Source organism: Antechinus flavipes, chromosome 3 (genome assembly GCF_016432865.1).
Source record: "Antechinus flavipes isolate AdamAnt ecotype Samford, QLD, Australia chromosome 3, AdamAnt_v2, whole genome shotgun sequence".
NCBI classification, from domain to species: Eukaryota; Metazoa; Chordata; class Mammalia; order Dasyuromorphia; family Dasyuridae; genus Antechinus; species Antechinus flavipes.
Genome location: NC_067400.1, coordinates 595415940 through 595443907, shown reverse-complemented (window position 1 = coordinate 595443907; position 27968 = coordinate 595415940). Strand labels below are relative to the sequence as shown.

Genomic DNA, 27968 nt, shown 5'->3' with positions numbered 1-27968 from the left:
AGGTTAAACACATGCAATTCTTCTAAATATGGTTCTCCATTTATCGTGCTGCCCAAGAAAAATCAGATCAAAAAGGAAAAACTGAGAAAGAAAAAAACAAGCAAGCAGACAACAGCAACAACAAAAGGTGAAAATGCTACGTTGTGATCCACATTCAGGCCCCATAGGCCTTTTTCTGGATGCAGATGGCTCTCTCCATCACAAATCTATTGGAAATGGCCTGAATCACCTTATTGTTGAAAAGAGCCAAGTCCATCACATAATCTTGTTGCTGTGTGTGCTGTTCTCTTGCTTCTTCTCATTTCACTTAGCATTGGTGCTTGCAAGTCTCTCCAGGCTTTTCTGAAATCATCCTGCTGATCGTTTCTAATAGAATAATAATATCCATTCTATTCACATATCGTAACTTCTTCAGCCATTCTCCAACTGATGGGCATCCACTCAGTTTCTAGTTCCTTGCTACCACAAAAAGGGCTGCCACAAACATTTTTGCACATGTGGGTCCCTTTTCCTTTTTTATGATCTATTTGAGATACGGAGCCAGTAGTGACACTGTTGGAGCAATTAGTATGTGTAGTTTTATAGCCTTTTGGGTATAGTTCCAAATTGTTCTTCAGAATGGTTCACAACTCTACCAACAATGTATCAGTGTCCCAATTTTCCCAAATCCCCCTCCAACATTCATCGTTATTTTTTCCTGCCATCTTAGCCAATCTGAGAGGCGTGAAGTGATAGCTCAGGATCTCCCTTGTTCTCAGGTGATAGTTGTATATAATGTAAACCAAACTCTCCTCAAAAATCACCAGAAGAGGCTGGAGCACATTATTTCAACAGAGATGGCAGTCAAAGCTTTGGACTGAGTTAGGAAAGTTGGGTCTCCAGTAGCTCATATTTAGAAGATACTTTTAAGCTTAACAGAACGCTCTTTTCCCAGCAATATCCTAAAGCAAACAGACAGAGCTGATAGGGCCCAACACCTGGATTTGAATCCAGCTCTCTCCTGATTCCTTGTTTAGAGTCTTTTCTGTTACATGCTGCCAGATTTGAATTGTGTCTAAAGTGGTAGTAGTTAGCTCTGAGGGAGGACCTCCATGTTTCTCCTCTGAAAAAAAAGGGACGAACTTAGGTATGATGAAGTAAGTGTGTTGGGTGCTCTAGATCCTGACTGCTTTTTCCTGGGTGCTAGCTTTGTCCTGCGTGTTCTTGTAGCCAGATAGCTGAGTCCCAGATAGGTGAAGGTGTCAGACTATTTGTTCCTCTTAGATCTGAATTGGGAACTCTTTCCTGACTTAGTTATTCAGCATTTCTATTGAAATGCATTCAGTGAGAATCGAATTGTGGTTCCTTTGTTAGCCTAAAAGCCAAGACAACATCCCCGAAGGTTCAGAGGAAGAGCACAGGCCCTTACTTTCTCTGAACCTCAAAAACTGGACACTGGACTCTTACAGGCTTGTTGGGCACAAAGAGCTTAGGAAACCTTGAGATAATTATGGAAATCTGAGGGGTTTTGTTTTGAGAAAATAGCGGGGTATTTTATCTTGAGTCTTATTTCCTGTGCAGATCTCACACAAAAGGGAGGTGTATCTGGATGGTCAGATCATCTAAATACTTCTGCTGGCTTAGGGGTGGGCTCAGAATTAATGCACACAGACTAGAAAGCTTTGTATTTGCTGCTGTGTTTGCACTCAGGGCTGATATTGATATTGTAGGAGAAGCTTTAATCCTTTAGTTCAAATTTACAAGAAATGCCGTTTCCTTTTAGGTTAAAAAAAAAAAAGTCCAAGAGAGCATTTGATTTGAAGAACCAAAAGTCTAGGAAATGTATCCTGGAGTCCTCGTCAATTTGAGCCCTAATGAAATAGAAAAAATACTCAATAAAAGCTCCTTTATTACTTTAAATGTTTAAATGTGGAGTTTTTAGCCATCAGGTTAATGTTTTTGTATCCTTTTTTGATTTGATTGTGAGCACTTTTCCAGGTATCTCTGGCACTTGAGTGCTAATCTGATTTCCACAGATAAATGGTGCTAGCTGCAGCCCTTACATCACTGCATTTTTGCTTCAACATTATTTTATCTGGTTTTACTGTAAAAGTTAATAACTCTCTGCCCATGTATTTAAACAGGCAGGGGAAGAGAGAGGAAGATAAGCAGAAAACGATGGGGGTGGGGATAGGGGAGAGAAGTTTCAGGAAGCTTTTGTAAAATTAGGGGATTTTGTATTTTAGAAAGGTTTCCCAGTTAGAGAGTGATGTGGGGAACGGAGATAGCCATCAGCCCCAGCAAGGTGGTGATTCATAATCCTTTAGATAAAAAGTGTTGAACCTTTCTCTGTTTCCCAGGCAAGATTTGGAGGCACTGGAATTGGGTTATCATTGATTTAGTGGAGGAGGAGGATGCTAAGGAGGGCTGATTTGTTTAATGGTGTGAAATTTCGAAAATTTTTGTTTTAATTTGAAGAAATGGATGTGCACACACATAGTAGCTGTTAGAAGAAATCAGCAAAGGTATTAGCTGAATTATATAGAGACTGTTATTTTCAGTACTTTATTCTGGGGGAGGAAGATGGCACATGACTAATGTAGACTGGACAGACATTTGGGGCCCAGAAGAAGCATTCACTTAATTATTTATTTTTTAAAAGTGGATGAGTATTTATTAGTTGCAGGGCTTGTCAGTGAAAGGCACATTTATGACCCGTAGGGAGAGGCTGGTGAAAGATTCTCGACCTCATGTCCTTTCTATAGATTCCTGGCCTGAGTGAATCTAGCCCAAGAAGTGCCCAATGATGTCGATGGCACTGCCAGCTGGTGGCCTTTGAACCATGAACCCAGAAGAGACCAGTGGCGACCACCTAGACTTCAATAGCACCTCACCCTGCTCTCATCTCATTTCCTGGGCAGTTTGTATGCTGCTCCAGTCAGAGGGGCCGAGTGAGGTTGTGGAGGCAGCCAGCTCTTCTTTTAAATCCATGGCACTCTGCAATATGGAACTGAATTTAGCTTCTTCCACTCATTCCCTGTATCTTGACGTTGGGCAAGCCCCTCCACTTTCCCAGGTGTCATTGCTTTATTTGTACATTATTAAGTGGATTGGACTAGAAGCTCTCTAAAGTGCTTTCTGGCTCCAGATCTGTGATCCTTTGTCACCTTTTCTAAACCCTGGTTTTCTTTCTCTATAAAATGAAAGTTTGGGCTAGGTGATCTCCAAGGGTCTTCCCTACTCTTAGTCAAGATTCTAGAAGAGGGTGGTAGGAAGTTCACGAGCCAGGTTTGGGGAAACTCCTCTGTGGTTTCATTCATTCAAGTGCGTATTCATTCAAGTAATATTTGGTGATTTTCCAAAGGGGCAGCCCCTTAACATGTGGGGTTTATCAGAGGTGGCCTTCTCTTCTCCAGTGCTAATATTGCTTGGGATTCAGTAGCCTGTCTTGTCACCATCTGAGCGGAAGGTGCTAAGTCTTTGTGAAGTGACCCTGGCTTTGTACATCCCTCTTGGTGATGATCTATCCAGTGTCTAACATCCAGTGAAGACTTAATGCTTGAAGTTGTCATTATCCATGCTGCAACCTTTCCCCCGTCCCCTTCCTAATCATCTGACCGCTCAATAGTGCATGACTAGAACTTCCCTCATCTGTCTGTCCTGTACTTGCAAAGGAGGAGATGGAAATTGCAGCACTGTTTCATCCTTTGGGCATCGCAAAGTACTGGAGTTCAGGCAAAGTAACCTTCAAAAAGTAGAAAAACCGCATAGTGCTTGAAAGAGTAGGAGAGCCAAAGGGGTGTGAGCAAGCAAGGGGAGGCTCTTTAGGAAGGTCCTGGCGGCCGCATCCTGTATATTGTTAAGGCTTGAGTCGCCCTGTGATCTCACACTTCTCCCAGGGAGCATCTTGGACACTGAGTCATTGCATTCCTTCGGAGTGATTCAGCTCAGCAGCATGACACCTTCATTAATTTGACAGCATCAAACCTTGATGCTTTCTGCTTCCTCTTTTACAATGCAGGGAAATGAGAGGGATTCAAGAAAAGATCAAATCGGGGAAACTGGGAAGTAGAGACTGCTGAAAGTGCCCTTTAAAGGCAGCATTAAAGGCAAGACATTGAAGGCTTTGCCTCAGCATCCTTAGCCTCTCCCAGGATCTGGCCCCCAAACTGTGTCACTTGTCCCATCCCCACCCCTCCCAAGCCACCCTAGACTTCTGCCAGATTGTTTTCCCCACCCCCCTCGGGTCACTGCCACGGTGATCTGTGCAGACTGGCATTTTCTTCCCCTTTTCAGTATGGAGGTTATTGCAGTTTCTTCTGTAAACAGGACTTCAAACAATTTGCTACCAGTTGGATTTCAAAGCCAAGGAAAAGGCAAATGTCATCCTTTTTTTGTTTTCTCTCCTACCCTGCTCGAGTGCTGCTCTTTGTTGGTGGTGTCAGAAATGCTAGGTGGGCTGCTGTCTAATTTTAGGCAGGAGTGCATGGGGACAAGAGGCATTTATTTACATTGGTTTGCGTGTGTGTGTGTGTGTACCCAAAAAGATGCCGTGCCTTTTCCATGGCCTCCCCAAAGACACTGTGTTCTCTCCCTGAAGCAGGGGTCTCCAGTTTGTTCACAGCAGCACGTCTGGGAGGCGGGAGGGAGAGAAGAAGAGCATCTGGTAGCTGAGCTACAGTTAGAAGAGCTGTCAGCAGATTGTGGAAAAACTATGGTTTTCGGGGGTTTCTGGCTCGCCCGTAAAAATTCACTTTGGGCTGGAAATGGGCGCCCAACAACAGATCCGTTGCCGAATGGTTCTCAGCTTCCCCCAGAGAGGAGGCACCTCCACTGCTTTTACTTGCCCCTTTCTGGCTTCACAACCACCCCTCCAACGAAAACCCCTCAGTCACAAAATTTTCTAAAGAAGTCTCTGCAATATAGTTTAAGCCGGGTGAAAACAAATGAAAATGACAGAGATATTTCACGTTGAAAGGGAAGCTTCTGCGCATGTGAAGTTGATACTTTTCATAAGGGCTTTTACTGCATATATCAATGTGTTTTAAGAGAGACCAGGGTCAATAATGCATGCTTTAGAATTCCCTAAATACAGATTTGCACAATAGACCTGAAAATATGTTGTGTTCTATCATGTCAACCCGTGTACACTCTTTCAAGCTCCAGAGCTTTGCCTGCCTGCCTGCCTGCGAAAGAAGCCAAGCACAAATGGAGCAAACTGAAACAAAGGAAATGAAGCCCGCTCCTCTAAGCTTAATTAATGCCAGGTTGGGGCCCAAATCAACAATGGGAAGGGCACAGTGACAAAACCCAGGAAATTCCAGGCTGCATGGGAGACTCCTTCCTTTAACTCCCTGTCGCCTGGATGCTGGGGGGATGGGGGTGGATTTGAGAAAAACACCTCTGGCCTAGGCACCCAGAGCCTCCGCTGCCCTCCCCCCTCACTCCTCTCAGCCTCCCCTCTGGCCTCCCCCTTCCCCTTCTGACTGTAAATGAAACAGACTTTTTGTGTGTGGGGGATAATTGTAGCTAACTGTGCTAAAAGTATCTCTCGATTTTGTAGCCCTCAGAAAAGGGGAAAGAGTAAAAAAAAAAAATCCTGTCACTGTCATCTGTTCATTTTTTAATGAGCAATTTTAAAAAATTGAAAATAAAAGAGGAAAATGAATAGGTGTTGAACCAGCCTGTGATATGTAAATGCCAACTAGTAATTACCTAAAACCTCAATTTTCATTCTGTTTCATCTTGCAAAACATTTCATTTTCACTGAGTGAAAACACTTAATTTGGGCTGTTGAGTTGGGGAGAGTGGGCCTCCTCTGGCCTGCATCTCCCCCTAGCCCCAGCTAGGGGGCGGGCTGGCTCCGCGCTTGGCCCTCACTGGTGTCCCCGGCCACCCCAAGGTTATCCCCCCATGCCGTTCCAGCGGCTCTGCAGAGAGCCCGAGTGTTGGCGGGAGCTCACCCCCGCCCCACCACCCGTGCCCACCGGGCATCCCTCCTCGTCCTTGCACAGGAGCATATTGAATTTTGGCTGACCCAGCCTTCCTCTGCATATTAACTTTCCAGGCTCTTACCTGACTCTCAGAATCTTGGCATCTGCCACGGAGAGCCGCCTTTGGGCTCGTCCCCCAGCTTCCCCTGGACTCGAGTCCTCCTCACTCCTAGCTGTTCCCTTCCCCTTCCCCTTCTTCTCCTTCCTATTTTTTTGGAGGGACATAGTCTAACCTAACAGTCACATTTTCCCTCCTCCCCGAAATGGTGGATTATTACTCCACAATTTTTAATGGTCTTTCCTTCTCATCTAGTGTTTTTCTTTTATTTGCGACCCCCCGTCTTTAGAAGGAATTTGTACAACACTTCAGTGTTGCCTCGTTTTCCTTCCTTACTCAGCCTGTCCTCTAGTTAGAGAGAACTGAGCTTTTATAATTGAGAATAAGAGTACCTAGGAAAGCTTGCGAGATAACAGCATTGGAGTCTACGTGGAAAACTCAGACTAAGCCAGGGGATCTCAAACTGGGAAAGATCCTGGGCACAGAAGTCAGGGTGAGGTGTCCCAGTACCCCGAATCCAAGAGAGCTCTGCCTGGAATCTCAGGGAGCCCAGCCTCTTTAGTGAGATATATAGCTTCCTAATTAGCCCCTTGCATTTTTCCACGAGTGCTAGCATCAGCGTTCTCCGATGTGTTTCTCTGATTAACAGCTGCTTTGCTACTATTTCCTCATGCCACCGATGACCATATTTGTCAAGGAACTCCTGACAGAGCACCGATTTCTTAGGAAAACGCAGCATTTCGGTTCGAAGGGGGTTCTCGCATTCTTCGCAATGCCAGCTTTTTAAACCAGCCCTTGTTATAATGCGAGTTAGCATCAGCCTGACGCTCGTTAGCAGCATTCTGAGTACAGTGTTTGCCTTAGAGAAGGAAGGCTGGAACCTTCCTGGGCCCCCTGAGCAGGACAGACAGCAGGGAGGGCGGCTTTGGTCTGGGGGTAACGGTTATCCTTTTGCTCTCCAACCTTCAAGTCTCTGTTGGTAGAAAAGGACTTGACCTTGAATACTTATTGTCACACATTTTTAAGGATTAAAAATAATACTCAGTGAATTTTCACATTTTAGGAGCTGTGTGTGTGTGTGTGTGTGTGTGTGTGTGTAGGTGGAGTGGGGGGCATGCAGAATTATGGAACTGGGGGCTTTCCAAAGATGTGTCACTGATGACAGTGTATCAGTGGTTTGCTTGTCAGGTATAGCGGAGAGAGGCTCCCTCTCTAACCTGAGGTTTTAGGTTGTCATCGCTTGTCCTTTCCCCTTGTAAAAAGCATCAGCTACATCCCCAATAAATGGAAGCTTGCAAGAGAATCACACCTAAGAAATGACTCCTTCCCACAGGCCCTCCAGGATTCCACCTCTTGCCAAAGGGTATTTGTTTCCCTGTCCGAACACAGTACACGATTCAGGTTAAGATGACTTCTGCGGTTGGTGGAGCTTGTTGATTTGTACAGATCCTGCTGTGAGATGCATCCTGGTCTTGGAGACACAGATCTCACACCATTTGGCAGCTGGTCCGAGGGCCAGAGATAAGTTCATCTTAAAGTTCCTTCCTCTAAGATGCTGCCACTCACTGTAATGTGACAGATGGTGCTATAAATTCGTGCAGAAAAAACTTGTCTTCTTCCTCTTTGACCATGATGTCTGCTTTGTACTTTCAAAAGAGGAAGAGCAGCTCCAGTGACCTCATTACTTTCAAGTTGTGGGGTTAGTTTAGGGGTGTGTGTGTGTGTGTGTGTTTAGAGTAACAGGGGTGAAGAGAATAAAAGCTTGGTCTCTCTTTTCTTCTAGGTTTTTTCCCACCCAGATTTTTTAGGCTTTGTGACTGGTAAGGAAGCTAGTATTTCCTAAGAATGCTTCTAGGGTAAATAAAATGCCAAGGAAAACCAATTTCCTATTTATCATTAACTCTCAGTGAGAGTCTTAGGCATAGCAGCATCAAGCACTTCACACCAGAATCTCCCTGGTTGCTGCACTCCCATAACATGCAATCAGGTTTCTGTCTCCCTTTTATATCTTTGATGTGAAGGCAGAAGATTTGGCTTAAATTTATGTACTTTGGGCACAACTAAAGCCCACGAACAGTTAAATTCATCTTCTAATTAGAAAATCAACTAATACCATAGGACAGGCTACAAGAACCCTATCACTTAATCCAACAAAAGCATGAGAGAGAGAGAGGGAGAATGACAATGTGTGTGTGCATTGCAGAGGGAAGAGGGTCAGGGTCTCCTGGAGTTAATGAAAAGTGTCCAGCTGCAAAAGTAAACGAAGGAAGTTGCCTGAGAGCTCGTCAGTAATTTGGGCCATTAAGGTCTTTGCATTATGGATAAAGATTTTTGGAAAATCTGTTAACATCTGTGTATGAATCACAGGGCTTATCAAATTCTTGATCTGCCAAGCCCTTTTTTATTATGCTCCTAGCTTCTTGAAGGGAGGGAGAGGAGGAAAGGGTAAAGAGTAGCTAAAGAAACAATTAGTGAAAGGAAGAGAGAGGTTTTCTTCTGTTCACACTTAGATGTAGTGCTTCTTTGGGCATCTTTCTTATTCAGCACATTACAAGGAGGCTATTAGTTTGGGTGCTTTATATTTTTGCATCTGGCATAGTGGTATCGATGCTGTTAAATATGTGATTTGCCTGTCGCCTGCATTTTCCGACAGAGATCAAGAGGGGCATAAACCAGCCCCAAACACACTTTATGCAGGTGTTTGACTGAATTATTTTATATGGCTTGAAATTAGTGGATGGAAACTTTAAAAAAAATTGTTCATATTTTTGCAAGTTTGAAGTGTGCCGGGACTTTGTCAAATTCCCGTTAAAATAAATACGTCAATTTCATCCCTCTTCCAAATTCATTTATCTTGCTTTTTTAAAAGGTGTTTTCTACTTTACCTGATGTTTAAATTGGATTCGCTCGTTTATGCTGTTCTTTGCTATATCCCCCACGTTTTTCTTAAATGAATTACTAATGACAGAGCACTCCATCATCCCCTCTCTACAGCCACTTTAAGGAAAGCATGGTGATCTAAACCTTTTAACCTATTAAAGATGATTTTTCCCAATTGAATCAGACCCACCGCAGGTGTAATAACTAATCATTTAAACTACACCTGCTATTATGTATTTTTAAGCCATTATGCGTGTTGGATAGATGATAATTCATGTTTATTGCATTGTCCGATGGATCCGTTTTGCCTACACTAGCCTGATTAATGTATTTAAAGAAATAAGAGATGCAATTTTTAAAAAAAATTGATGGAATGCGCCAAGCCCTGCATTGAGTGCACCATTAAAGCCATCAAAACTTTGCTCTCTGACCAGAAATGCATCGACGCAGGACTGTATTCAAAAACAAGGTGAAACACATTCATTTTAGTGGTGGGATTTTGTGTTTCCATACTCTGCCCTGGAAAATTTTGGAGGGATAAGGGAAAGGTTTCTGACTCTCTAGGTTAACAATAGGATAGTACCATTAGCGTGCACTGTTGAAGACCTCGCTGTTCTCATTTCCTGTACACCCTCCGGTACCCCTGCAGAGAACAGGACACAGAGTGTGCAGCATGGTACCCAGCCTGTCATCTCTCTCTGGGGGAGACAGGAACTCCTCCCTTTCCCATCCATGCTGCGTCTTGATCATTATGGACATGTGTCCAGTGCTTTCCTTGGCCACACCCGTCCTCCTTGGAAGAGCAGGCGATGGCTTCCTTTCCTTTTTAACAAAAAAGACAGGTCAGGCTTTTGGTGTGTGGGCACCAGTATGTGAGGAGGCTGAGGAGAGGGTTCAGCCCCAGAGGCATGGTTGGTGTCCCCTTACGGTGTCTGATTTATGCTCTGGTCTGCTCCAGGTGGCAGTGATTGAAGCTCCAAGTGGGGCAGCCATGCTGTAAGTGGAGTCTGAAAATGGAGATTTCCGATTCTGGCTCTGTAAACTACGTGGGTGTCCCTGCCTGCTTTATGTAAGAGGCAGGATCTCATTAGCTTCTTGTGGAAAGTGAGGGGGTCTGAGAGGCAGAGGGCAGAGGAGAACCCGCTTCCCTCCCACGGTCTGACAGGCACCAAGGTGTGGGACCAAGAGGCCAGTTTGGAACATGGGGAGGGTGTGCAGGGCTCTGTGGCTCAAGGTGAGGAGTTTGTGTCCTAGCAAAGCTTCTTGGAGACAATGCCATGAGGGAGATCTGACTGCTGTTCAAAAGAGAGAGCTGGACTGGGGAGCATAGAGACCATGAGAGATCGCCTCAGTCTAAGCTTAAGGGGCTGAGGGCTGGAGGAAAAGTGGCAGCAGCTTGGATGGCACGAAGGGGAACAATTCTGGAGGTTGTGGACATAGAATTAACAGGGCATGACTACTGGATGACTATAGAGGAGAGGCATGAGGGAGGGAGAAAGTCGGGGAGGACCCAGGCTCATGGAAGGATGGTCGTGCCCTCATCTGAGCTGGGGAAGGTTTGAGCAGGGACAGAGCTCATGGGCAAGGGAGAGAAGTCTTTTTGGACATTTTAGACTTGATGTGCCCACGGGATCTTCTTGGTGGAAGTACCCAGCAAGTAGTTTTTGAACCTGAGTATTAAGCACATTAAATGGCACAAAGTAATTTTTGACTAAATTTTCATCAATGGTGGTGGGAGTAGTGGTGACGTTGACAATGATGATGATGATGATGATGATGATGATGACGATGATGACTGGAGTCCCAGAGAGGCACTGATTGATGGATACATAGATCTGTGAGCCATCTGCAGGGATGGGATAATTGCCTTCATGGGATGGGAGGGAACTCATTTTAGAGGAATTTGGAGGTGTAATCAGGGAGAAGAGGGAGCTCATCCCAGAGGGCCTATTTTTTAAATGAGGTAGGAGGCCAGATCCTCTGCTGAGAGGAAGGGGAGATTAGGGAGAGGAGTGGGTTATAGGGGTAGCAATAAAATGAAGCTGGGCAAGATCATAGAGATCATGGGATATGGGACTGAAAGGGACAAGTGAGAATGAAGAGACACTGTCCTCTTGGCTGTTCCATGAACAAGATCCTCTGTCTCTCTGCCCCAGGCATTGTTTCTGGCCATCCCCATGCCTGGAACCCTCTACCTCCTCCCCAGCTTCTGTTGTCCTATCTAAAATCCCTCATTTTATTGGAAGCTTTCCCAACCCCTCTTACTACCACTGCTTATTGTTGCTCTTACTGGTTAATTAGCTAGCATTTATATAGTTCCTACTGTGTACCAAGTACCTTACAAATATTATCTCATTTGACCCTCACAATAATCCTGGAAGGTAGTTGTCATTATTCTTTCCATTTTACAGTTGAGAAAACTGAGGCAAAGTGCCTCGCCTTTAATCATCTGAGACTGGATTTGAACTTCCTGATTCCAGACCTAGCTCTCTGTCCTCTACACCCCATCCAGTTGGCTCTTCCTCTTTAATGATTTCCTCTGTGTCCTTGCTTTGTTTGCATGTGGTCTCCCCTATTAGACTGTAAGCTCCTTGAGGGCAGGCACTCTCTCTGCCTCTTTTTTGTACAGTGAGGGCTTATCATAGAGCCTGGCATGCAGCAGTCTCTTAATTAAGGTCGGTTGGTTACTTGATTAATTGATCGATTGCCCGGTTAAGATCATCCGAGTTTAAGTGTCAGAGCAGGCATTCAAACCCTGATCCCCTGACTGTCCACCTAATGCTGTTTCTACTATGTTGTTGCTGCTCCAACAATTTCCATCATATGATCCTCAGGACTCTTAGTATTTAGCTCAATGAGCCTTCATTTCCTCATCTGTTGATTGGGGATAATAGCATCTATTTCACTGGGCAATTGGGAGGATCCAATGAGATAATAGATTTAAAGCACTTTGCAAACTTTAAGCTCTACATAAGCATGAACTTTTAGCTTTTATTATTATTATGATAGTGGCTTTCTCGAAAAAGCTTATGGCCCCAGGCAGTTAGCTACCAGCTCCTTGGAGCTGAGCCTGGATCCTGAGAAATAGCATGTCACGGGATATCGATGTGTGTGGTTGGTGAGGAACACCATTTGACCAACGTGGAGAACCCCAGTTTCTCTTTGAAAGGGTACCTCTTGGTTAATCTGAAGACTTGCAGATTATGGAGTAGATTTTTCTGGATTATCTGGAACCTTTGTTGAATTTGCATAAAAAGAGAAGGAAAGAAAGGAGATCATCCCTGCCATTACCAGCTGTCTCAGTTTTCCTACCGGGAAAATGAGCACCAACTTTCTCCTGTTTTCTCCATTGGACATTTATCCTTCAGCAGCCAGTGAACATGGTGCTTCTGTGGAGGATGTCCTCACCTGGCCAGGAGATTAGATGATTCTCCTGGCTTGAGTGAGATGTCGTCCCGGTGGTCACATGAAATGGCTGCTTTTCTCTGGGGGCTGGCTGGGCTTCCCTGCTTCTTGCAAGATGTCCCAGTGTCGAGGCTTTCTTGTCATCCCATTTGGTCTGTGAGCCGGAAGACTTGAAGACTGTGTCAAATATTGTTCCTATGGTGATGTGGGTGGCGAGATCACTTGTTAGCCATTCCTTTCTCCAGCCCCGGACTCCCCACGCTCTCCTCAGAGCTCTTTGGTGCTCAGACCCCTCTCAAGCCATAGAGAACAATGGAGGTCTGCCTCAGAACGGTGGTCTGGTGGGATGTTTCTATGCTTCTGGATTTTTAGCTGCCCAGGAATATCAGCTCAGCCTCTTGGATTTTTGGTTGGGAATGAGATACAGAAGGTGTGTAATATCTGGCCTGCTCTTCAGGAGCTGACAAACTGCTCCTGCTGTAGTCGGAAGATTAGATGGAACACGGTCCAGCACTTAACTGACTGCAGGGCGGGGAGAAAAGAAAAAGGGGGTGAGCAGGGGGAGTATCTGCAAATCCCTCCTCTTTTTTCTGTGTTTCCATTTGATCATCTGTAAAATGAGAGGACTGGGCCAGCTCATGGTTCTTCCCCCAGTGTTCAGGGCATCCCCTGGAATCCCAAAGACCCTTTTGGCAGTCCATGAAATCAAAACTGTTTTCATAGTTACACAAGATATTTACATTTTTAATGCAGCAAACTGATTAAAAACACCTCATCTAAGCAAAGCTGGTTGGGTGGGGAGTATCTCGACAATTTTTAAGAGTACAAAAGAGTCCTGAGCCCAGAAAGTTTGAGTCCTACCAGATTAGATGATCGATCTCTCCAGGCAATTTAATGGTTCTGAAGTTTGTTCCTTTTGGATCAGGGCCTTAGGCAGAATAGCTACTGAAGAAATGTTTGGGGAATTGGATTCAGTTAGTGTTTACCGCATGCTTATTGTAGGGGCAGCAGAGGAATATAATAATACAGGGCATTCTTTCCTCTGTCTTCAGAGGCTGGCAGTCTAGTTAGAGAGGACAAGAGATACCCACAATAATTCAGTGTCGTCTGTGACTTCCAGCCGTATGGTTCTGTAACTAGAGTTGAGATTTGAAGCATGAGTAGAATTTAGCAAAGTGGGGGAAGAATAGAGGGGCCAGGCACACAGGGGCTGGGTTGATCATGATGCTTTTATGGGTCACCTAGGAGACAGGCCCAGCTAGAGCTGCAGGAGGAGTGTTTTGGGGCCCATTGGGAAAGATTATTCAATTCAACAAGCATTTTTAAAGTGCCTCATGTGGGCCAGCCGCTTTGCACTGGGAGGGGATGTTCTAACAGGAAGGGGATATTTTACAGGAAGAAAGTTAAATAAGTAGCTTAGGGATAGCTCATACTGGGGCTGAAACGCAAGAGAATTTCAAGTTGACCTTTTGGGGAAAGGTGCTATTAGAGGCTTTTGAGCTGAAAAACGATATCCTGTTTTTTAAGATAATTTTTTCTTGTGGAAGATGTTTGACAGGTAGCCATTTTACGCTTGAATTTCATTAATACATAGACTTTGTTTCCACAGACCTGCACTGAACCTTTTGGTTTTTTAATCTTAAAATTCAGACTCCTGACATTTTTTCTCTTCTGTTTTTATCTTCCCAACCAGATTGCCACTGCAGTCAAGTTCCTACAGAATTCCCGGGTCCGCCAAAGCCCACTTTCAACCCGAAGGGCATTTCTTAAGAAGAAAGGTACATAATTACCTTTATTATTCTGAATTGTCTACCAAAAAAATAAGTATGGGGGCAGGTTTGGGGAGAAAGCATGCTGTTCCTAACAGGTGTTATGTGCTCAAAGGACAGATTTCTGCACTCATCTCATTTCCTACCAGATTGGGGACACAGGTTTCCTCCTTGCTGTGGAATAGAAAGATCATCCAATGAGAACTAGTTCACATAAAGCACAGGGACAAAAACAACCAAAAGAAAAAACAAAAGCTCCCTCGAATAAGGTCTCTTCTAGCTATGAATCACCCTGGCCTTAGGATGGCCAGCTGTGGGTTAGGAGGTCACCTGCTTCAGAAAAGAGCAGAGACAGAAGGATGCAAAGGCTGAGGGACTTGGCAAGGTCAGGCTAAGGTCATACTTGGGGTCACTCTGATTTACAGGCTGAAATGGTAAATTACTGGTGCTCTGGTATTTCTGTAGAATGGAGTGGAATGAATCCCAACAAATTCAGTACTGCCTGAAGCAGAGTCTGTGGTGGCTGCACTGGGGACACCAAACAAATTGACCTTTTCCTGCCAAGACTCAAAGTTGGGAATCAGTAACTTAATATAGAGGATTGTAGAAGATATTTTGGGAGAAGAGGCGGGGGAATGGACTTTTTTCTCTCAGTTGACTCTCCTATCGACCCACTTCCCCCACATTGGGAAAAAAAATAAAGAAAAAGAAAACTTTTATAATAAATATGAATAGTTAAATAAAGCACACTCTCACCATGACTACCTTTAGAAATGTATGTCTCACTCTCTATGCTGAGTCTGTCCTCTCTAGTCAGGATGGGGTGCATACTTTCATTGTTACAGCAATGACTAGTTCTTAAGTCTTCTAAACTTGTCTTTACAATGCTGTTAATATTGTATAAATTGTCCTGCTGGTTGTTCTTACTTCACTATCTTTTATTTCATATGTGTTTTCCCAGATTTCTTTGAATCCATTCCTTTTGTCATTTCTCACAGCAGAAGAATATTCCGTTACGTTCACATACATAATTTGTTTGACCATTTTTCAATTGATGACTACCCCCTTTAGTTTCCAGGGTTGCTTGCCTCTGCAAAAGGAGATGTTGTAAATATTTTTGGGCACAAGGGTCCTCTTTCTCTTTCTCTGACCTTTTTGGGTTTTAGACCTAGTAGTGTTATCACTGGGTTAAAGCATAGAGGCACAGTGTAGTGACTTTTGGGGGCAGAGTTCCAAATTGCTTTCTAGAATGACTTGAACCAGTTCAAAGCTCCCCTACCAGTGCATTAATGGGCCTTTTTCCCACAGCTCCTCCAACATTTATCATTTCTCTTTTTTGGTCAACTTTGCCAGTCAGATAGGTGTAAGGTGAATCTTCAGGACTGTTTTAATTTGTATTTACCTTAATTTGTTAGTAGTTTGGAGCATTTTTTCCCTACAATTCTTGATAACTTGGATTTCTTTCAAAACTGCTTGTTTCTATCTTTTGGTCATTTGGTGATAGGACAGTTTCCTATAACCTAAAAAATTAGGTTTGGGGCAAGCTTCCTCAGCTTCCATCCCCCACTCCAAAGAAAGAAAAAGCAAAATTATTTCCTCTTTGGTATTTGCAATAATAGTCTGTACCCAGAAAGCTTCCTTGGAATGTCTTGAAGAGAAGGTAAAATTGCCGGGTGCCGGGTACCATGTGTCAGGCTCTTGCTTGTGGTACCCGCATGAAGCTTGCTTTTTCCCTTAGTGCAAGTGAAGTTCTGAGTTTGTCCTAGGCCAGTCTCCACAGGAAGCTCCTGGGAGCAGAGGCCCCACTGGTGTGTGGGGCGCCGGCGACACTGGGGCGGCAGCTACAAGGAGGCGGTCGTGCTGCCTCGCCAGGCCCCTCTGGAGTGGCGGAGGCCTGAGGGGTGGCGTCCACATGCTGGCTGCGTTGTGGGCACTCTGCACCAGCAGGAGAGGATGAAAATCTGGAGCTTGTTGGCCATGCACTCCACTGTGTGAGCATCGTGCCATACAAGAGTTTTTCCTTGAAATCTGTGGACCTATGGGGAGTAATTAATCATAAAAGCTTGGGGATTTCAGCTCTATCATCAAAGCAATGAAGCAGGGGAAAGCTGAGCCTAAAAGCCGTGCTGATTACCCACGGTAACCTGATACAAAATCTATTGTTGCTGAGAGATCCTTAGCCCCAGTATATTGTGCAATATTATAACTGCCTGAGCTGCTCTTCCACTGACAGTGACCAGTTATTCCTCATTTTCTCTCAAACGCAGCTGGGTTAGAATTTCATTTGCAGAAGGTATTTAGAGCAATTTGGAGACGAATGTCTCTGGTGTTTGCTCGGCACTTCCCACCGCAGGCCTTGCCGAGCAGTTTTAGTATCAAGAGCTTCATCTAATCTGTTTAATTTTAATAAATCCCTGACTGGGAGAGGGAAAGAGGGAGAGAAAGACAGAGACATAGAGAGAGACAGAGACAGACAAATGCAGGCTTAAATAATACTTCTTATGAGTTACTTGGCTTATAATTATCGAAGAACAGAAACTGTTTGGTGGAACTGTTATTTGTTGTTTCTTTTTTATTCTTTGTCATGGTGTTCTCTACCTCTCTTCTAATCGTTATCGATGAGAAACAGAGCAAAGCTGTGGAAAACTCCATTGGAGTGAGCCAGGGCCCTCTGGCCATCTCAGTGACGACAGATGTGCTTTTGTCCACAGCCACTTAAACAGTAAACCAGATATCCCCAATTCTAGCACTTTTCCAGCCTCAGCTCTGCTCCCCTGCCCAAGGTGACTGCTTTGTGGCTCTGTCCTGACCATTAACAGTCTGGGCTTTAGAGTGACTGACTGTGGCTTGTATCAGATAGTCATCTGTGCCCTCTGACTCTTCCGGGTACTCTCATTCTCAACAGCTTCCTCCTTTCTTTGATACTACTACCCAGCTAACTTAAGGTACTTCATTGCTCCCTGGTACGGTGTCATGGATAGATTTTTGGACACGGAGTAAGAGGATCCAGGTTCAAGCTCTGTCTCGGATGTGCAGGTCCTTCAGCCTCTCATTGAACCAGGTACCTCTGCATGAAAGAGGGAGTTTTTGCCTTGGAAAACTAAGTCTCTTAAATTGCTGAACTCCAAGGTCTAGACCCCAAATTGGTGATCCTCAGGCCAGTCTCCTTGGCCAGGCAAAAAGCCTTTCAGGGAGACTGTGTGCCTTTGTGAGCCAAAGAACAAGGAGACGTACTGAGAGCCGGTCCCAGGAGGATGAAGCTTGAAGGGACTGCAGTGATCAGCTAGGCCGGCCCTCTCAATTTATAGATGAGAAATACGTTTTAACAGAAATGTTTCATTTACAGTCCAAAACTGAAGGGAAAAGCTTTGGATAGCTAGGCATCTGACTGTCTCTAAACAGAATTATATTCAGTTAGTCCTGTTCATGGATAGGACCAGGAAGGTCTCTTAATCACCCAATTCCATTATCCTCCTAAGATGCTGCTGGAGCCAGTCCCCAGCCATTTCCGAGTGGAATCCCCATAGGGTAGATTCTGGCAGGACCTCCTTGGGTAGAGAATTGCGAGCGTTGATGGGCGCCTGGGGAAGAAGAAGCCCCTTTGTGGATTTAAACTTCCCGTTTCCAACTCCCGCTAGTTCCCTGGTTCAGCCTTATAGGATCAGAATAGCTTGGCAGCCTCTGGTTGGGGATGGAAGGGGGAGGGGTGGCCTGGTGCGCCACAGCGGGGCAGCAAGCCCACAGTTCTTTAGCCCCCTTGCAGTTGCTGAGAGGGAACCCTGGGCGGCTCATTGACTGCAGGGAGCTACTGGCAGCCGCCCTCTCAGCTTCTCCCCAAAGGAGTCATTGCAGCGAGTGGGTTTGGAGCCCTGGCTTTGGGGGGGCTCACAGCTTCTGTAGTCTTGGCTTTTCCTAGCAAATGTCACTTCGGGGAATTGCAGTGAAGCACTGACTTGAATTATAATCTGGACTTTTTTTTTTTTTTTTAATAAACATCTCTTTCCTGAAAAGGCAAATCCAATTTTGTTTTTCTTTTAATATTATTTAATATTTAATATAGAAATTGAGGTCCCTGTAGTGCATGTCAGTTCAATGGAAAATGAAGGTTACTTTAGGAGCATCAGCTGAGTTTGTTTTATTATGAAACCACAGCTGGGAGCTGTGACTGCATCCTGCCCCTATTACTCATGGGTTAAGGGTGGGTGGTCCCTGATTTTTTTTTGGGAGGGGGGAATCTCAAAAGAGGACATTGGTTCATCTCAACTTTTCCCTGTTTTGTGGTGATCTCTTTAGGATGCTTCAAACTCTGGATGTGGAGTCATTAATGAGAAACTTGAAGTTATTAGAATCATTTATCATTTCTTTGAAGTTGGTACTGCCGTTTTGTGTAATTTACAACATTTCCTCTTTTTTTATCGAGAACTTTTTGGATGAAAGAGAAAAGCAGCTGTTCACCTTCAGTGTGTTCTAATAAATGTTTTTGTTTGCCTTCCAACTCCTTGCTTCTGCAGATGACACATCAGCCTGCCTTGTCAGCCGTTGTGTGTGGGGGCTCAAACCCTCATTGAAACAGCCTAGATTTAGAAGTTGTTCTTGCCAGGCTGCATTAGCTTTGGGGCTTGAAGCAGGCTAGGGGCCAGAAGACTGGGTTAATTTAAAAAGCAACAACAAAAAGTCAATCCAGGAAACGAGAGCATCCAGAGTTGGTGTCTCTCAGCTTGTGGTGTTTCATGGCTGGAACCTCAAAGTGCTGGAGGCTTTGTGACAAGATGAGTAGGTCAGTCAAAGTGCCGACCTTTTAGCAGTTGGTGGGGAGGATAGTGGTCTATCAGTGTGCTTCATTCATACCTGAGACTGGTAAGTATGAATGTCTTGGGGAATGAAAAGATGGGGCAACAGAAGCTTTTCACCGAGTGACTCTGTGAGCAGTATTATCCTTGAGATGACAATAGATCTTCTCTTCAGTCCCTTCTTGAAAGGTGAACCTCCAGCAGCAAAGCTACCTTTTTCTTAGGAAGAAGCATATGGAAGAAACCAACTGGGCCTCAACCTTGGCAGGAGCGAGGAGGCAAGCAAGCCTCTAACTGGAGTATTTTAAAGGGGAGTAAATTCTTACACAGATTTCAATTTAACTCTCTTTTATTACTTTTCTTTTTTATAATTTAAGTCCATTTCATGAGGCAGTTTGCATGTCCTTGAATGGAATCTCGTTACCATGAAAGCTTTTTTAGCATTGATTTCATAGCAGTCTTAATTTAATAGCTCCGCCATTACTGAGAAGCCCTGGGAGTGAGGGCCTAGCTTTCCAGGTCACTGACCTTTTAATTACAAACCTTGTTCTGATGGCCAGGTTATCGACTGGACAGCTCCCAGCTTGTGCCCCTAGGATGAAAACGAAAATAACTATGTTTCCTCCCCCACCTCCAGGAAAAAAAATTGTAACCTCTTGTGTTTCTAAAATTAATTTTCTCCTTCAGCTTTGCTTTATAATTAATTCTTTAATGCATCTTGGTGAAGCCTGAAGTCTCTACAAAGCCTTTTCTTGAACCAACAGACAAGTTTTCAGTGGGGGGGGTGGGGAGACAGTATGATTATTTCCATCTGCTGGCCCCTGTGAGATTGTGGTCCAGTTGTTCATAGTAAGATAGTTCTTGGGCTGGGCTAGTAACATGAGTGAGGTATGGGGAGGATGGTCCTCTTAACATTTGGATTAATAGGTCACGAATTAGAAGGAGCCTGGGCCACACAAATGGTTTGGAAAGCTCTGGATTTGGGGATTTCATTAGGAGATGATCAAGTCATTAACTCCTATATGTTTTTGAAGAAGTACCTTCTATTAGGAAAAAGATGAATCCAATGAATGTTTTCCCTTTTTCTCCCTTTCCTGGATGACCAGAGGGAAGAGATCCACTCTGTAGTCTTGAGTCCTTCCCTATGAGTGAGCTTCAACCATATTAGGCATTTGAGAGTTTTACTGACCATGGAACTTGGTGTTTGCTCATTGTGTCTAAGTACTCTCTGGATGGGATCGGAGAGGTAGCCAAGTCACTTAGAGCAGAAACAAGGGTTTTAGAAAATTAGTGAACGACAAAAAAAGAAGACTTAAGCTCATTCCTAAACTATCAGTTCTCCCATCTCTCCTCTCCAACTCCTTCTTTGTGCATCATGCCCTTGTTTGCCCAGGGTAGATAATGTTTGGGGCAGGGGGAATGCTCAGCCTGCCGGTAGATGAGACAGTGGTGCTTCCAATGCAAACATCCCCAGGAACGGGTCCAGGGCTTTATGCTGCAGCGGCGTGTTTGTTCCTGAGAATGATTGAGCATCTCTATCCATCTGTTGTGAATGGACCATCTTCCTTTCCTGCCAGTCTCGCATCTGCATATCTGTCACCTGCTCTTCTCTGCCAACCTATTCATCACATTGACTATTTTTTTCATCCCCTATCAATTTTCCTGCTCCCCTTGTTATCCAACTTGTCTTGAACTTTCCGCATCCATGAGAACTACAACAGTCAGGGCTGCTAAAAGCCATGGGAATACAGAAACTCAAATGTCTGTAACGTATTAACAAGGCCCCAGGTGTTTAGGGGGGACTAGAGGAGGATCCTTCATCTCATTCTAAAATGAGGTTAGGTTGTTGGGAGTAGAAAAGGAAAATCCCAGCTTTGAATCCCCTTAGTGACCCTGAAAACAGCCTGAAGGGCAGCCACAAGCACAGCTGGAGCAAGAGGGACTGACGAGTGGGAGCCTGCAGCAACACTGTGCAGCATCGGTTGGGGTGTTGCTGAGCATCAGTGCTCAGAACAAAGCCTGGGTCCTGGGACGTGGGCAGCTTTTTGGGGACTTGCTCTGCTGCCCCAGTCATGGTTTGGAGTTTGGTGTTTGTGGCCTCCCAAGGCACTTAGAACTCTTCAGGGCTTAATTTGATGAGTGAAGTGGAGGTAGTAGAAGGAGGGGGTGAAGGAAAAAAGGGGGGAAAACCTATGCTGTTACACGTGTGGTTATTTTGTTTGTCTCTTTTGGTTTTGCAAGACAGTTGGGGTCAAATGACTTACCCAGGTTAAATGTCATATGTCTGAGTCTGAATTAGAACTGGGTCTTCCTAACTCCAGGGCTGGTGCTCTATCCACTAGAGCTAGCTGTTTATCTGCTGTCACATCTGTTATGTCTTTCATAAATGGCTTTAGGAGGGAAGGAAGGCAGAAGGAAGAAGATGAAGAGATGACTTTTAGAAGGTGGGATGATTGTATTTGTTAAGGATTTTTGAAATCAGGCAACAACAAATACAAGGGATGAGGAAGAAAGAGCATTATGCACATCCCTTGAACTAGAAACCATTGTGAGTAGCAGCCTTGACACAAGAGGGTAGCACTTGAGATTACTGAAGCTCATGATAAAGTCTAAGAAAGGAGCCAGTAGTAAAACCTGTGATCTACAGGAAGGACACATAATGCAAAGAGGCAAACCTGTGACTGCACTGTGGCTCTGGATGATTATACAGAAGAAACAAGAAAGGTAAAAGATGTTGTAAATTAAAATGTAGATTTTCATGTGAAGAAATCCAGGTAGCAGAAAATAGAAGAAACATAGCAGGGAACTTTCAGGTGAAGATTTCCAAAGGGAGAAAAAAAAAGTAATTTTGTTGTTAGAGTGAGTATATTATAGACTGCCAGGACAAAAGGAGGAAATGGGTAAATTCCACAGAAGTATGATTTGTAGGGACTGAGGACAGTAATGTGGAATTGGTTATCTAGATAGTTGCTGGAGATCTCTTCTGCAAGCAAAAAAAGAAAAAAAAAATCCCACAAGGCACAAACTGCTTTCTTGATTTCGTTTAAGAAGAATTTCGTCCTTCAAAAAGATATTGGATGCTGAATTGGAAATGATGAGAACTTTGAGGGAAATGACTGATTTCTTCTAGAGTTTGTAGTAGGGAAGTATAGAAAAGCCAGGCATATGCTGACATATACCCATGAGTTTGAGAAACAAGAATTTAAAATTCTTCAGAGAAAGTCAGCAGAGGAGAGATAAGAAATTCTCAGGACACAAAGAGAAATCATTCCAATAAAGAAAAAAGCACAAATTTTTTAAAGAGATTGATATGGATGCACATGGAACTCTGCGACCAACACAAAATTCAGAAGATGGAAGCAAGGACAGGTAACAGAGTGAATATAAGAGGATGACACTGTCCTCTAAGAATGTTGTCAGAGTAGGAGAGCTCAGAGTGGGCTGAGGCTGCCTGGCAAGGGGATCTGAGGAGAGGCAAAGGACTGGACACTCAATCTGCTTTGGGGTTTTATCATATTGAGGAAAAGGTGAGGATTAAAAAAGGGTTAGGGCCAGTGCTTGGTTGGCAGAGAAGTGAAGACAGAACTCCCTAACTTGTATTTGGTTTTCTCTGTCCAGAAGAATGACCGTTGTATTGGAAAGGACAAGACTAGCAAAAAGTTCATGCTCACAATCAATAAGGAATCCCAGTCACCTGGCTTGGGGGGCAAGACCAAGAGGCTCTCCTCATTCCACTCCATCTCCTATTTAGGTGCTAAAGTGACTCTCCCTGAAACTCCAGGAGCTCCTTTTCACTTCCAGGATTCAGGATGAAACCCTCTCTCTGATGTACACAGCTCTCCAGAGCCAGCTTCCTTCCTCCTCTGGTCTTCCCCTGCCTCTCCCATCCTCCCCCCATCCAATAATCCATGGACTCCACTTTCCTCCTGTCCAGAGTCCAGGCCTTTTCTCTGGCTGCCTCCCTCCCTCTCCCAGCCTCTCCTTGCCTACGATGCTTTCCCTCCTCAATTCCACCTGACGTCCCAGCTCCAAGAACCACCTTTTACAGGAAGTCTTCTGTGATCCCCTTTAATTCCAGAGCCATCTGTCTAATAACTATCTCTAATTGATCCTATCTGTATCTTGTTTATACACAGTTGTTTGCTCTTGTCTTTCCCATCAGACTGGGAGCTCCTTGAGAACAGGGATTGTCTTTCTATTCCTGGTGCTTAGCACTGTGACCCAGCACAGAATAGGTGCGTGAGAAATGTTTATTGATTGGCCAACCCACGTGACCTCTCCATCTTTGGTCAGTAACGAGTTGCTACTGGGATGGCTGCACCATCATTAATGGTATTTGAGAGGTTGGGGAGAAGAGAAGTGGGAGTACCCTCATTTTTGAAAAAGGAAAGGCAAACTTGAGATGAACATACTTGGTTTTGATTCCTGGGGAATCCTAGAAGGAGCAATTCTAGAGCCAGTGAGTGAGTATCTAGAGAGGAAGTCAGCCCAGCTTCTTCACAGACTAGTCCCTTTACCTGAGTTTATTTCCACCATTGATCTGGTTACCTGCTTAGCTGGCAAATCACGATAGTGTTCGCTGTGATCAGTGCCTAGATCTTAGCAGAGAATTTATTAAAGTACTTGTTAACATTCTTGCGGAAAAGACTCGGCTCTAACAATTGTATGGGTTTGGAATTGGTGGTGTGTCCAGTTGTGAGATGCTGAAGACGGCAATCTTCACTGATTCCATGTTAACTCAACAAGAGGTCTCCAATGGCATCTCTCTTTCACCTTGGGCTGTTTAATATCTGTTTATCAGTGAGTTGGATAAAAACACCAGTAGCATGCTCATCTAGTTTGCTGATGATACAGAGCTGGAAGGGATACACAGCTAACACACCGGATACCGTTTGGGATCCAAAGAGGTTTTGCCAGGCCAGAGCATGAGGCTGAAGCGAATTAATTGAAATTCTGCAGGCATCAATACAAAGCCTTACATTTGAGCTTTAAAAAGTCAACCTTGTAAATGCATAAGGAAGGGGGAGATAGTTAATGATTTGTCTGAAAAAGAGCTGGTGGTTTTAGTGGATGGCAAACTTAATATGAGTCAGGTCAGGTAATATGGGGCTATACAAGAAGTGCTCGAACTTCTCATAATGAAGAGGTGACAAGCCCATTGTACTGTGGCCAGGGCAGTCAACAAGAGAGTCACAAACACAGAGAAAGACACACATACAGAGAAAGAGAGAGAGGAGAAAGTTGTGTGATATATCCAGAAACATAGGCTACAACCATGTCTTAGAGCTTTAGAATGACTGGCCAAATGGTTTGTATTTTGTCCTAAAAACAATGCATCTATCTTTTTATTTTAGCTTCTATATATACACAACTGATTTATATATGTTGACTCCCCTGGGCAAATGTTTTTGTTTTTCTGTACCCAGAGTTTAGCATTTTTGGCACATAGTGATCCTTTCATAAATGCTTGTTGATTGATTAAGGCAGATAATTTTGCCAGTTGTTTGGAGGATGAATTGAAGAAAGTAGACTATAGAGTGGGGAGCCCCATTGAGACACTGTCGCACTTGGCCAAAGAAACAGTGCTGAGAGTGGTGACTGAATGGACATGAGGGGTGAGCCAGGTAGAATTTACAAGACCTGGAAGCCGACTGGCTGTGGAGGGGAAAGAAGAGCCTCTGAGGATGGGAGTGCCCTCCATGGATAGAGATGGCATTTGGAGGCGAGGTAGGTTATGGAGGAAACTGCGCATTCCATTTTGGATAGGTTCTGTTTGTGGTAAGAACCATTCATCAAACATTGGAGTGTCTGTATGTGCAAAACATGCCATTTCCATTCAAGTGAATCCAAGAAACATCTTTTTGCAATAATTCAAATCCTTTGAAGTAAGAATCCAGTGTAAGTTGCAGAGAATTAGAGAAATTGGGCCTATTTGGGAAGCATGAGAAGGGGGGAATTCTGGAAAAGCCAAGGACTACATGTGACTGTGTGACCATAGGCAAGTCACTTCACATTTATGAGTCCTGGTTTCCTCATTTGTGTATTTTAGAGATATGATTGCTTTCTTAAGTTCTTTCTAGCTCTACAATAATGTGAGCCTCTGAGGCGGCTAGGAGGCACCACAGTGCACAGAACACCAGGCCTAAAATGGAGGTAATAAGCTATTCAGGATCTAATATCTGGCACATAGTAGGTGCTTTTTAAATGCTAGGTATTTTATTGCCTATAAAAATACAATGTGGCTTCAACCTGGTATGCCTGGTATAATGTTTCAAATATAATTAAAGTCTCTCTGTAATGTACTTTTAAAATGGTGAATTTCTTGTCTGTTACTGGAGACAGAATTTTAAAAATGTATATTTTATGAGATTATGCTCCAGAAAAGAGAGATAATTATTTCTTAACCTGTAGAATTATGAGCCACAGCAAGTGTAGTAGATAGAGAGCCAGCTCTGGTTGTGTGGCTCTGAGCTTCACTTGTCCATGCTTCAGGCTAAGGCTGCTTAGCTGTGGAGAAGGTGCCCGTGGGCATTGGAGTATCCTACTGGGATAGGATCACTGCTCTAGTCGCTATCCCAGGGGAATTATACGAGGAAAAAAGCAATGATTTGTTACTAACCACTGAATCCTAAATGAAAATTCTAGGTATGAGGTTCTGTACTTTGGCTGTATGTGAAATTCCTTCTTTCTAGGAATCCAAGGATTCCTCTCTCCGAGGGACATTGACTTTTATTCCACTTCACACATATGAAACCATCGACATTATGTCTGCATTCATTGCCTTGACTTCCTCCTCCTCCTCCTTTCTCACTTTTCACTGTTTACAATCTAGTTTCTAACCCTTTGACTTGATTGAAAATGCTCTCCCCAAGGTTTCCAACAATCTTGTAGTTGCTAACTCCAGTGACTTTTTCCTCAGTCTTTCCCCTTTTTGACTTCTCTGTCAAGAAGCTTTTGATACAGTTTATCTCCTTTCCCTCATCACGTACTCAATGCAGGTTCTAAGGCTAAGGTGCAGCAGAGTGTGGATCAATTCTTTGCCCCTTATGCTAATCGTGGCCAGATAATCAACACCTGGAAAACACAGATTCTCCACTAGCCAGCCCCACACCGTCCATATGTGGAAACCTTACTTACAACAAATGGAGATGGCTATGGATGGCTACACTTAGCTTGGCGGTATGCTGTCTGGGGATGTACACAGATGCTGAGGTTGGTGCTTTCATGGCAGAGCTGGCTCAGTGTTTGACTGCCTACCAGACTGAAGGGCCACAGAGCTCATTGTTGTATGCCTCAGAGCTGTGGATAGTCTACCAGCACCATGGCAGGAAACTGAATGGCTTCCATTTGAATTATCATAGGAAGATTCTGAAGATACCTGGCTGGGTAAAATACCAGAGGTCCTTACTCGAGCTGAACTACCAAACATCCAAACTCCTCTGGTCATGTTGTTTGAATTCCAAACATTTGTTTGCCTAAAATTATGAAGAACTCACAAAGAGGTACAAGGGCACTATCAGGGTCTCTCTTAAAAATTTTAGAATTAATTGCATGACACTGGACCACTCAGCATGGCGTGCCCTCATCAGAGAAGGTGCTGTGCTCTGTGAGCAAAATATAATTGCAGGAGCTCAGAAGAACTGTGAGGTACACAGAGTTAGAATCCACTCCAAATGTTCATAGGGACCGTTTGTGCCCTTCCAGCTCACTGTGGTCTGATCAGCCAATTGGACACACTGTGCCTTGACCTTGACATAGTAATGTCATTGTGATGATCCTTCATAATGAAGAACAATAACCTCTACCTCTTGTAAACTTTTATCTTTTTCTAAGCTTTCCTGACAGGAAGATAAGATCATCTCCTGATCTTGGATGCTCCTTCTTAATCTCCTTTGCTTGATCATCATCCCACATACTGCCCCATAATTGTGTGTACATATCAAGGCTCTCTGTTCTTTCACTTCACCCAGTCTCTTAGTGATCTCATCAATTTCTAGAGTCATTTACCTCTATGCTGATGACTTCCAAATCTATAAATCCATTCCTAATCTCTCCTGAGCTCCAGACCTGCTTGTATCACTTCCTGACTATTGGACATTTTCACCTGGACATCCCATAGACACAACAAGCTCCAAAATGGAACCCAGTATTTTCTACCCTAAATTTATCTCCCCTACAAAGCTAAGGGTAGTAGTCCCTGAGGGTTTGCAAGTTTAGGGTCATGCTCAATATTTTCCCCTGCCTCCCAGCATCCAATTAACTCCTCCATCTTCTGAGTCCTACCTTTGCAATATCTTGGTTTTTACGAAGCCATTGCCCTACTTCAGGACCTTAGCCTTTTGTCTGGACAACTTTATGGATTATTTGCCGGTCTCCTTTCTCCTCTCCAGGTCCTCCTTCCTAATGGTGGCCATAGTGATCTTTCTCAAGCACAAATTTGACCTTTTTTACACTTTCAGAAATCTTCAGGGGATTTTTACACACTCTGCTTTGGGGCCTACTTGTTACCTTCCCAGGCTTCCTGCACTTCAACTTGGTCTGCCTGATACTCTTTAGCCCAGACGTTCCATCTTTGCTCTTGAGGCTTTTGTCTTCCCAGAATGCCTTCTCCCTTCACTTCAACTTCATGGACTGCTCTGCTTCTCTTCATCCTACTCTGGAGTTGAGTTTTTCAGATAACTTTTCTTGGTCCTCTCCAATCTCTTCAAATAGTATTGATGAATATTAATGATATCTATTGGTTGTATTCTCTCAGTAGAATGTAAACCCTTGAAGGGCAGGACTTTGTGTTTTGTATTTGCATTTTGCAAATTATATAGTAGGTACTTACTAAATGCTCCTTGATTGAGTGAGTGAATGCTGCAGACTTCCTCCTGTGATCCTTCTATTGCCCTTTTGGTTCTCTCCGCTAAGAGTTAAATATTTACATATAGTCTATAACCAAGAACTTTACAAAGTGTTTTTGTGCTACGTATCTAGGCATTTTCCCTAGGGACCTTGTTCAGTCTGTATCCAACTACAGTGAGTAAATCCAGGGGGCAGAGTGAGTGCCAACAGGTGAGGGGGTTGGCTTGGTGTTGGAGCTCAGCTTTGA

General features: G+C 44.0%; 1 protein-coding gene across 1 annotated transcript in view; it reads left to right on the top strand.

Moving 5' to 3' along the window:
• Positions 1-27968, top strand: part of PEX14 (peroxisomal biogenesis factor 14) — a 132298-nt gene that overhangs the window by 49217 nt on the left and 55113 nt on the right. The window contains exon 3 of the mRNA XM_051988582.1: positions 14009-14093. Coding sequence (XP_051844542.1) covers positions 14009-14093 — 85 coding nt within the window. The remainder of the gene's footprint in view (positions 1-14008; positions 14094-27968) is intronic.